The sequence below is a fragment of the Talpa occidentalis genome, unplaced genomic scaffold, assembly GCF_014898055.3.
Source record: "Talpa occidentalis isolate TD23 unplaced genomic scaffold, MPIMG_talOcc4v2.1 talOcc4.14, whole genome shotgun sequence".
Lineage (NCBI taxonomy): Eukaryota > Metazoa > Chordata > Mammalia > Eulipotyphla > Talpidae > Talpa > Talpa occidentalis.
In genome coordinates this window covers 46,618,079-46,630,324 of record NW_023601433.1, presented here as the reverse complement: position 1 = coordinate 46,630,324, position 12,246 = coordinate 46,618,079, and the positions used below count along the sequence as shown (strand labels likewise).

The 12,246-nt window shown below is 37.2% G+C and overlaps 1 protein-coding gene across 8 annotated transcripts in view; it reads left to right on the top strand.

The window, feature by feature from the left end:
- The window catches only part of CCNY (cyclin Y), a 205,585-nt gene that overhangs the window by 125,945 nt on the left and 67,394 nt on the right, over window positions 1-12,246 (top strand). For all 8 annotated transcript variants that reach the window (XM_054694995.1, XM_054694994.1, XM_037510436.2 and 5 more), the window contains one exon: window positions 7,756-7,830. In XM_054694995.1, the coding sequence (XP_054550970.1) occupies window positions 7,764-7,830 (67 nt within the window). In that variant the 5' untranslated portion in view covers window positions 7,756-7,763. The remainder of the gene's footprint in view (window positions 1-7,755; window positions 7,831-12,246) is intronic.

Sequence of the window (12,246 nt, the reverse complement as noted above, 5' to 3'; positions counted from 1 at the left end):
TCATCCATCCATACAAGAACTGGGGTACAGGCCAGATGCACGGGAGGGTGAGAGGATTCACCAGAGACAGGAGGGCGGGGGGACATAGAACAGGCAGACTGATGAAACACACTGCTGAGGGGAGCAGCAGGTGAGACAGAAGAGGTCTACTGCGCATGTGGGACCCTTGCCGGCTGGCCAGGATCAAACTGGCACTGTAGAGGCTACGGACAGCTTTACAGCGTGGCGCTCAACCACCTGCGCCACCAGGGGAGGCCCATGTCTCACATTTTAACTCACATTTCTTAAGTATTTGTAGTAATAGAGCTTATAGGCTATTTAGTCTGCCATATTGGCAGAACAGTTTTATCTTTGGTCTAAATATTGGGACCTTTCACTATCTTCTTTGGTTAAGACAGAATATTAAAAAGACAGTGAAGAGCCTGGAGAGGGGTCAGGGATGGAGCTAGGGGAAGAGGACACAGACAGATACAGGGAGACAAAGAATGACTAGAAGAGATACCAAGAGATAGTCAAGTTGGAAACAGAAAGAGAGGCAGATAGAGAGGGTAATGGAAAGATACACTCTGAATTAGTAAGATGTGTGCTCTCAGACAGATGCACATAGACACTCATACATCCAGGCACGGACTCAGGTCCACCACATGTAGATGTTTGGACACAGACACACATACAGAGCCACAGAGTGCACATGCAGCACTCCCAGGGATGTAGGCAGCTGAAAGTAGACAGTGAAAATAGAAAATAACCAAATCTAAGTGTGTTAGAGTAACTGTGAAGAGTGAACTTGAAATCAGTGGGAGTAGAAGAGATGGCTTTAGAATTAACTGGAATTGCAGTAACAACAGTTTGCTGTCACAGCCACAGCAACAGTGGTTGTTATAAATAGGGATGCTGATGCAGGCTGCTAGGATTGGGGCTTGCCTGGTGACAACCATGTGGAGCAAACTAAAGGATTCAAGTTCTTGATTTTGGCTTCATTGGCACTTAGTGAATAGAGATAATCAATTTCCAGATAGTGGTACAATAATAACCAAAAATTAAAAGCCAATAAACCTGTTCCAATCTGATTTAAAATTAATAGGATTTATTCGTTGATGTTATCCTTGCCTTGTAGATAGATCATAGCCATATTCAGAAATACAGCTACTAACGTTGAAACTAAAAGTTCAAGATTTTGACCTTGTCAAATATTTGTCTAAGGACAACAAACATACCTGATCGTATTGTCTAATATTAATATTGGGGTAATTAGGCTAACCATAGTTGGCCTTCAAATCAAAGTTGGCTTTCTACCATGAAGTTCTGAAAACTATCAGGATATTGCAGGATCTTTGAATTCTTTGGACCCTGCTCACAGACATTTTCTTTTCTTTTTTTTTTTTTCCTTAACGATTTATTTATTGGGCCTCCCTGGTGGCGCAGCATTTGAGCGTTGGGTTGCAAAGCTGCCCGCAGCCTCTGTGGCACTGGTTCAATCCCCGGCCACTGGGTGAGGGTCCTACATGGCATGCAGACCTCTCCTGCTGCCCACTGCTCCCCTCAGCAGTGTACCTCATCATTCTGCCTGCTCTGCTCTCCGCTCTGGCTCTGGTGAATTCTCTCGCCCTCCCATGCTTCTGACTGTACCCAGTGCTTGTATAAATAAATAAATAAAATCTTTTTAAAAATTATTTATTTTTAAAATAAATAGGCCAGATGCGCGGGAGGGTGAGAGGATTCACCAGAGATAGAGCAGGGAGCAGAGCAGGCAGACCAACAAAATACACTGCTGAGGGGAGTAGCGGGCGAGACAGAGGAGGTCTGCCATGCCATGTGGGATTCTCGCCAGCCAGTCGGGATCGAACCGGCGCTTCAGGGGCTGCGGACAGCTTCACAGCACTGCGCTCAACTGCCTGCGCCACCAGAGGAGGCCCTCACAGGCATTTTCTAGACCTAAAAGGACAGCCCATGTTTTGGGATAATTTATTGGAATAAAGAGAAACCTGGGACCCTCAGTGCAGAGAAAGAAAGTAGGAGTTGAGAAGTATGTTTTGTGCAGATGGTTTTTGTGTGTCCTTGTCTGTCCATATTAGACTTGACATATTTTAGACATTGTTACTTTTCTCTTTTCCTTTTTTGCATGTCTTGAGACTATTCCGTGATAGATAATGACTCCTGCATATCTTTGGCATTATTTTATTGCATGGATTCTTTATAACACTAATGTTAGTTTAAAAGTAGGGATGAGCAATTGTGGCTGGCTGATAAGTATACGTCAGCATCTGTGGAAAGGATGGAAGGCAGTTAGGTTACCTGGTGTAGGAGAATACCAGAGTTAAACTGGTTAGCAAACATGCTATTCAATTTATTTTCAGTTTTAGATAAAGGGATCTTGTCATACCTTGTACTCAGCTGAGACATGAATTGAAAGCAGTGTGACAGAATAATTCCATTATCACTTTAAAGTCTGACATGACTTTTAGGATGACTGTTCTATTAATATTTTAATTTGCCTGTATGTCTTAATAGGTATCATTATGAAGAAGCAGTGGTTCAAGACTTTGCTTTCTGAGTATTAGGTGGAAGTCAACTCTAGGGATTCCATGACATTTCTTGAAACTGCTTTTTTTTTCTCTAAAATATTACTGCTTCAGAGCCTAGTTTATCATATTATGGATCATCTTGTTATTTTTTTAAGCAGTAGGAGAATCTATATCAGGATGGTGAAATTCTGAAGTTTCAAACATTAATTTCCTGCCAGAATACCTTAGAAAACAGAAAGTGTGTATTAAAGATTAAATACCATCTTTAGTGTCTCTGAGTTTAGCATACAGGTCTTGAGAATTTAATCTTGTTAGTACTGAGCTAGGTACTGTGGAATAATGTTTTCTAATACACTGAAATTTAAATAGCCATTATTTATGGGGCACCTGTTATGTGGCAGATATCCTGCTCATTTCTTTATATACATAACTTATAATTATCACAGCAATAATGTTAGGTGTTTTATTAACCCACTTTGTAGATGAGGAAAATGAAACCCAGAATAGTATGGCAATTTGCCGAACACATATAATAGAGAGGAATTCAAATCTAGATTTTTTAGCTTTATAGGTTGTTACACCATTTGAGCTTCACAAATGGTGAACTTTGGGGACTGAATATTTGCTAGAACTCCAGGACAGTTGAACTTCAGCTTTCTGTAGGTAGTTTATAAGGTTTACAGAGTATACTTAGTGGGTTTTTCTTTTATTTTTCTCCACTGATACTTCACACCTTCAACTTAGATGGGTGTTCTATTAGAACAGAAATGTGATCTGTTTTGTTCGCTACTATAAGTAGAAATGTCATATGATGCATTTTGAAGTTATCTAAATATATGCTTTGTCTTAACCACTAGTTGACTTTAGTCTTAAAACCTAGAATGTTTACTTATGAACCATTAAACAGTTAACATAGATGATAGATAAAGCAAAGATGTTGACTCCCTCAAAGTAGTCTTTTGATACCAACAGGACTGAACACAATACCTGGCATATAATAGGGACTCATTTTAACTGAATTTAATTGAATAGTCTTAATGGGGGGGGGAGTATAATAAATTTTTGACTCTGAGAAAGATTTCAGTGATTAAGCTATTTTAATTTAAACACAGTATTCTCCATCTCTTAGGGTTCAGTCAGATATTTCCATCTTCATCTTTCACTAGCTGGTCCTGTGTTCTAGTAGTATCATGTCCTTTTCCTTGCCTTGTTGATTACAGTGTAAGTTCATGTGGGGTAAACTATCTCACCCTTCTCTGTGCCAGGTGCTCATTTTCCTTTCTTGCTGAGCTGTTGGCTTCTATGTGCTATCAGTCGCCAGCTCATATCTCTGTAGGCCTTTTCTTCTGGATGGAAATGTATGTTCCAGTGGGGTGTCACTCTTTCCAGGATATGCAGTGGTGCCTGCTAAAATGACACCAAAAAGGGACCCAACCAAGTAAATAATAATCACCTGTTGTGTCATTGCTTCTTTTGGATATCTTAGCACATCATGTACTTGAAGAGCTTCAGGAGAACAGGTGGAAAAAGCAAAAGCCGGGATAACAGGGCAATGTATGTTTCCAAGAAGAGTTTGGGGATGGGTTTGGAGTGTTTGATTTGGTGATTAAATAAGAAAGGATCTAATGTCAGCAGTAGTAACTCACTAGTGTTTAAATTGTGACTTAAAACAGGTATACCAGGTGCTCGATAATGTTTCATTCAACATTGTTCCATTATAACATTGATAAGACAAAGACACCTACCACATATGTCATTTTGTTAAGAGTTGCAATTTCCAAAAAGCTATAAATACCATTGAGAACTTACTGTGATATATTGGTGGGACTGACCTTAGCAGAGTGGTTTGCATTCTCTAGCAGTGAAGTTTATTTCCTCTATGATCTCTAATTTTAAACTTAATATTCCATAAATCTCTTCCTTTTGCTTCTTGCCATTCAGAAAAAAGAAATTACTGAGCCATTGCACATTTCCAAATATGTTCCAACTTAGTGAAGTGATATCAAATAATACCAGCTTGGGGTATGATTTTTCCTGACTCTTCACTGTAGGGAGTCTTTTCTTTTTGGTAAAAGTAACAGTTTTGTCATACTTGAGAGTGTGAGTTTGAGCAATGCGACAGATTTATTTTGCTCGGTTTGTTTGAATGCTGCCTCTTACCATTTTTCTGTTTCCCACCTTTCCTCACCAATGCATGTATTGAAATTATCATATTTCTCTTCAAGACCTCTAGCTGAAATCTTGGTACCTTTGTATTTTGCTATTTAAATCAGTGTTGGATAAGCCAAGTTCTGTGGTTGGGCCCCCTTCACTTGAAGGGTTACTTTGAGAAATCCCTCTTTCAGGCTTGTCCTTTAAGGATTTTGGCTGCTTTCGTGGTGAGTGTAGTGTGGTAACATACATCTGAAGAGGTAGCCCCAAGTCCTATACAGAGTTGCAGGTCATTGTTACCGCAATAAAAATAATGCAGTTAAATAAAAATAAAACAATAAAAAATAGTAGCGCCACTATATAAAATTGTTTTAAATTGTGAAAGTTAAAACAGCAAAGAGCAAAAATATGCCCAGTGCAGAAAACAGAAGAGTTAAAAAAAATTCAGTTGCTTTTTTCAGATTATTACATTTTGATATATCTCCTTTAAAAATGTTTTCTGTTATCCCCCCAAAAAAGAGATTGGGTTGTATTCTTTACCTAATGACATGGCTTATCTATTCCCATGTGAATAATATGTTCTTGATAAGAATTTTCCTTATTTGTTAAGGTTTGTTTTACTGTATACATATGTTTTAATGATAATGCCATTATTTTACATCCGTGTTAATTTTTTCACAATATGGGATTTCTCCCCTTAGCTGTGGTTACCATAGTTCTCCCACCACCAAAGCACCCATAATCTTCCACCATAGTGAACTGTGGTAAGTTTTTAGTGGTAGAATATTACTTATCTTGTTGTATTATTATTTAATATAAAAATACCCTATTATTGAAGGGGGGTTCTCTCAGAATCTGCGGCTTTCAAATTTTTAACAATTTTGTGTACTTGTGTGCCTTGTAAGCACACTGTCCTAATTTCTAGGACAACTTGCCTTCCAAGACATTCTTGACATAAAAGCAGGATCTCAATTTCCTAAGAAATTGGCAGTCTTGTGCGCTTTTGTCTCCAAGAAGAAAACAAGACAATTTTAAGAAAGTGTGTCTTAAAGAAAACTGAGAGATGAGTCTGGGGTCTTAATGTTGCCCCACAGGCTTGAAGTGCTGTGTGCACAGTATATAGTTTCTCAGCTGGTGTTTTACTGTGGGGATTATGAATTAAGATTTTGGGCAATATGCATCATGGTTGGGATTGTATATATGCCCTTATTTTTCATATGGGAAGTTCCTACCCTCATCAGAACAAAACAAAACAGCAAAAAAAAACTAGCACCTTCTTACAAAATCTTAGTTGAACAGGAAACCTCATAAAATTCACAAATACTCATTTTCACCGGGAAATTTCTGGTCTTACTTTATTTCAAATTGAAGAAAGTTTGAAAAATTCTCTCGAGCCTCCTCTGGTGGCACATCGGTTGAGCGCTGGGCTGCGAAGCTGCTCGCAGCCTCTGCAGTGCCGGTTCTGCTCTGCCGCCCGCTGCTCCCCTCAGCAGTGTACTTTGGTCCTTCTGCCTGTTCTGTTCCCTGCTTTGGCTCTGGTGAATTCTCTCACCCGCCTGTGCTTCTGACTGTACCCAGTGCTTGTATAAATAAATAAATGAATCTCAGAAAAAAAGAAAAAAAAGAAAAATTCTCTCTTTCACTTGTCTTTTTTCTTTCCATCAAAACACTGTTAAAGCCTGAGTTGTGAAACTACTATATATGACTTTAATAGTTATCACAGAAAAACAACCAAATAATTAAAATAGCATTTAAGAGTTCATCGATAGTCTTTTAAACAGGCACTTAATGAGAGGTCAGAAGCCTATAGACTGGTAAACCATTGACTAATGTAGGAAAAATTCCCTTGCTTCAAAGGTTGCTGAGGGTAAGTTTCTTTGAATTAGGTGTTGTCTCAATGCATGCATGACCACATGTTTTTTTTTTTTTTCTTTTATCCTTGATTTGATTAGCTGTTAACATTAGGAACAAATCCCATCTGTTTGTGTTGGTATTGTTTTTTCTTTGAAAGTATATTGAAATAATTGAACTCAAAATAGTGTTCATTCTGATTCTATAAAAATATTGGCCAATTTGAAGACCATTCTGATTTTTCAATAATTTTTTCTTCTTGTCTCCCCTACTTAATTCTTTTGTTTTATTTACCTATTCGTTCTCAATGGAATCAAAATTTTTTTATACTAGAGAAACTCGTCTGTGCTAAGATTCTAAGATTTTTATACCATACTGACTATCCCTTGGAGACTGCTAAGCCAGGAATTACAAAATCAAATGTCTGAGGGGTGGTACAGTACAAAAGTGAGGGACAGTGCCAGGACCAGGGAAGCAGAGGTCAGAGCTGGAGTTTTCAGTCCCACCAGAATGGGTCTGGAGCTGCAGCACTCTAGCTCATTGGTGATTGTGACTGTTGGGTTTGGGCTGATGTTGCCAGTTGATCTGATTTCTCAAGATAAGATGGAAATATGGTTGTTGTTTTTTCCTTTATGGTATATGCTTGAAGTATAAAAATCATGTTGGCCCAAATTTTGGAAAAAAAAAAAAAGGAAGAAAATGTATGAACCAAATAAAACACGTCCATGGCTTAGATGTATGCCCACAGAGGGCCAGTTTGCAACCTTTGCTCTAAAGGATAAATGTCCATTAAAAAATAATCTTAATTAAACAGAGTAAGTGGATGTTAATTTGGTCTAACTACTAAGCTATGCCATTTTAATCACCCTTAACAAGGAAATACCATTGACTTAACAATAGAGTTTAGATGAGTCAGTTGTAGCACAACTGCCTGCCCATGTTGTAAGATTCTGATGCAGATAAATAAAAAGAAAATGGAGTTTCAGGCTAAGAGATCTCCATCCAGGAGATTTTTCATGTTTGACATTCTCAAATTTCTGAAATAGCAGTATTCTCAGTTGAACCTAGAGTAACTATTAGCACAGTAGCTATGGGTATTTTTCCAGAATCCTTGACTATATTAGCAATTTAAGGTTGAAGAAAATTAATTATGCTTCACCTTCCTCCCCTCCTCCCCAGTTCTTAGTTATCAAATGGATATTCATGTATTTCTTTTTCTTTCTTAAAGATTTGAACATGGAATTCAATCCTTCAGACCATCCTCGGGCCAGCACAATATTCCTCAGTAAATCTCAGACGGACGGTAAGTTAACTGTTTTTTTGTTTGTTTTATATTTCACTTAAAAAAAAAAAAAAGCAGGCTTATGTTGGTAACTAGCCTAAGTCTTTATTTTCCATAAGATTTTGATTTTCAAGATAAAATACAATCCCCTTTAATTACCCCTAAGCATGCTAGCTGATGCCTCTTTTAAGGTTTCTTTCTTTATAGTAAATTATGTTTTTGGAATTTACTACTTTTGCCAATCAATGGAATTATTTCTGTGTATACTCAGTAGCAATAGTTTCTACCTTGGAAGGCAGAAATTTTCCTAGGAATTGATACTTGTATAAATTCTCAAAAGATCAAAAATGTTAATTTTTTAGGCATAAATTAAAAATGAAAATTTAGTTCTTAAATAAAAGCACCATTATCTCCGTTGCATTGTTTGAATCTGTAGTCTATGGGTAGATGCTTTCTTTTAGTCAAACTTCTAATAACTAGTCTGTTCTGTGATCTCTAGATATGTGTGCAGTTTCTCCTATGGGTTTTCCTATCTTTTCAGTCCCTGGCTTTTCTCACTGTTCCCTTGCCCATGGCTACAGAGGAGTTATAAAATTTAAACAATATAGTGAACTCAGATCTTCTTAGTTAGATTCCTATAGAAAAGTGTAGCAGGAGAAATTTTTTAAATCACAGTAAGTCACCAGGATTTTATGTGACAGTGCATGAGTCCTGTATGATTCTATCCTAGTTGTTTGACAAATTACTAGGCTAAATTAGAGAAGATCCTAAAATGACTATAAAATAAACATTTTAAAAGCAGTAAGTTCATTTCTATGAGCTGATAACTTCTTAATGAGGGATTAGTTAACAATCATGACATGATACAGCTGATTACAGTGGTCATCTTAAGCAAGCTACTGACAATTTTGAAGTGAAACATTGGTGCATTTATGAAAAATAATTATTTCTAAGTAAATCATGGTTGACATCAAATACTTGTGAAGTAAGATTTGAGTGTAATGAGTGAAAAAAGCAATGATTTTTTTTTTCCTTGTCCTGGTGAAGTGGGAAGCTACTGGGAGAGCAGTAGGGTATTGCAGGGAAGTGGCAGTAGGAATGAGAGTTTGGGAGAATGTAAAATGAAAATTTAAAATCTCTTTTTTTCTGGGGCCTCCCCGGTGGCGCAGCGGTTGAGTGCTGGGTTGCAAAGCTGCCTGCAGCCCCTGCAGCGCTGGTTCGACCCCCAACTGCTCCCCGGCCACTGGAGGAGGGTCCCACGTGGCATGCAGACCTCTCCTGCCACCTGCTGCTCCCCTTCAGCAGTGTACTTCGGTCCTTCTGCCTGCTCTGCTCCCCGCTCTGGCTCTGGTGAATTCTCTCACCCTCCCGCGCTTCTGACTGTACCCAGTGCTTGTATAAATAAATCAATAAATCTTAAAAAAAATTATTTAAAAAAAAAATCTCTTTTTTTCTTTACATTTAATGCAAGTACTGTGAAAATAAGTTTCAAGGTTGGCAGAGTTTCATGCTTGGTTCTTGCTTCTGTGAATTCAGGGCACAAACAACAAAATTTTCTAATTAGATTCATATTAGGACCTTTGAATAGATGGCACAAACTTGGTCATGGCAAGAGCATTGACCTAGCAGAAAGACTGTTGCAGAAATTTGTTAGGGATGTGTATCTTCCCTTTCCCCCTTTACTTCAGATCTCATCCCCCTTCGTCTTCTGGAAAATCAAGTATCAATTACTCTGCTCTTTCTGTTTATTTCTTTCATTTTACCTGAAGTGCTGCATCTTTTCATTGAACACATAAATCTGCCTGAGTCTCTTAGGTTAAAAAAAATGAAAGGAAAAATAACAGCAACACCCTCTCCTCGGTACTACTTTTCTTTCCATTCAGTCTTCCTCTGAAATCTTCTACCACCATTGTCCAGAAATGTGTGTCCTAAGTTTTACCACCCTTTACTCTGACCTCTCATATGCACATGCTGTCGGAGCTGCTCTTTATGCCTTGCTCTTCTGTCTTCCTATGCTTAAGCAGGCACGAACTTAAGCGCTTGTCTTGTAATCATGCTGAGAACATGGCCATTTCTTTGACAGCTACTTTACAAATAGTTAAAAGAAACAAGCTTTTAAAATAGGCAAATTTGAATACTTAAATGAATGAATTCTTTGGTGACTGGCTGTGGGAGAATTGGTCCCCAGAAATCCTCTTTCTTTAAGATCCATTTAAGACATCACAACCAACTTCTCCATTTATTACTTTAACATTAGTTTATTGTAGGTATCTGTGTTTCACCCTTTTCTCCTTTTGGCCTGCACACAGTTCCTGGCAACTTCCATGCCAACTGTAATGTCCAGCCAGATTGTTCTATGCAGAGTTCACGACTCATAATCCTGCTCTCTGCTGGATATCTTTATAACAAAGGCTACACTTCCTCTAACTGTATATATCCCAAACAGAACTTAAGTGCACTTAACTTCCCACATCTCCTACTCTGCCAAGATCCCCAAGTTAGGGGGATCAAGAATTCTCACAGGGTGCAGGAGGTGAGTGGAGGAGTTGTCAGGTGAGACAACTCTTGTAATCATGTAATCATGATTACAACTCTTGTCTTGTAATCATGTAATCATTTTTTTCTTGCGAGGAATAATTTGGTTCCGAGTGTGTTTTCCTTTTCTATATTATTTAATTCGTGTTTTCAAAGACTTGAATTACTAGGTGAAAGCAACCATATTTACTTTTATTAGTATAGTTTTAGAAGTTCTTTGCTTTAAAAAAGAAGCTGGACAAAAATAAAACCCTGTGTGTTTGCCATGAGTTCCTCAAAACCGTTAAAGGAATTATTATTTAAAAAGGAAAGGATCTGTTAAAGTAGCAACACTGAAATTCAGAAATAAAAATACGAACCATTGTTTTCTTTGCACATTCTTTAGAAATATGGGAATGGAAAAAATGTATTGTGGTCCTCCCTTGTTTAGAGTCCTATTTTTATTCCTGGGGAGTATTTACTTCTGTATCATGAAAGGCCCAAACTTTTTGTTCTCCTTTCATCTAGCATTTAGAAGCACTGACTTCTGTGCCCTGATGGATTGTTCTCTCATCAGTGTGTCCTATGATTTTCCTGTCACCTCCTCTTTCTGCAGTTTACTTCAACATCTTGGCTGCTGTGCTCTAAGATGTCTGCTTTTCAGTTCCTTCTCAGTCACTGTGTTCTTCCCCATGGCTTGTTAGCTCCCTCAGGGAATATTATGCAGCTAGATATTGAGGAATCCGTAGTAAAACAAAACTCTTATGTTGGTAGTTTTCATATTCCTTTTTTTGACTACCATGGAATTTTATTTTGAAAAACTAAAATACCGTAAACATTTTCATCCTTTCAAAGGATATAATTTCATTTACTGTAAACATTATTATTTTAAAATAAAACTATTGTCCTTTTAAAGAATGTTTGAAATAAAATCATAAAACCACAGTGACTTGATAATCTGCCATCAATCATTTGAAAAATTTATGAACATGCTCGTTTAACAGTTAAGTATTTTATATCATTAATTTTTCATCTTGAACTTGTTCTCCATGGAATTTTATCCTAATTACTTTGATTTCTAAAATTCATTCCTCAGTATTACACTTTTCTTTCATGACTATATGGATCTAAATTTAGTTTGTTATTTTGCATAATTAAAATTATATGTTGAAAATAAATTCTGGATTGAGCTATATTATCCTCATTAGCCCTTAGTTGATCAGAATACCACAAACATGCTAAAATTTTAATGAATGATTATTAAACAGAGAAGTAAAATAATTTTTAGAAAAACATTACTGTGTTGCTTATGTGGATGAATATTACATATTATTGAGATGAGGAAGCTATTCATCAAATTCTATGTTTTTATATATTTAAGTGCTGAAGAACTTTGTTTATAAACATAAATAGATGGACATAGGAGTTTTGTTTCAGTAAGTCACTGAATTTCTTCTACTCCATCTGATTCATATGTCAAACATCTCCAGGGGATTTATCATTCAAACCAATGTCTGATAATCAGCTACAATTCAATCTTGCTTTCCTTCAATTTTGTTGATAATAAGGAATAGGAGGAATTCACTTGATTTGCAAAAGAGTTTCTCACCCATTATAGAAGTTACTCAATTTTGCGGTTTCTGGGAAGTTCACCAAAATGGCTTTATCAGAAACACATGACTTTTCGTTATTACTCTTTTGATTTGATGCCTCTTGGTTTAACCTGATACATTCTGAAAACTTGGGAAAATAAATCTATGACTCATTTCAGAACACCTCCCATGATTCCATTGATGACATTGCAGGCTGCACACCCCTTTATTAGAACAGCAGTCTTCATTGTATTGTTAGTATTGACTGTAGGTCTTTTTGGAATTTACATCTTTATGTACAATGGCTTGCCCAAGAAGGAGCTCAAAAATA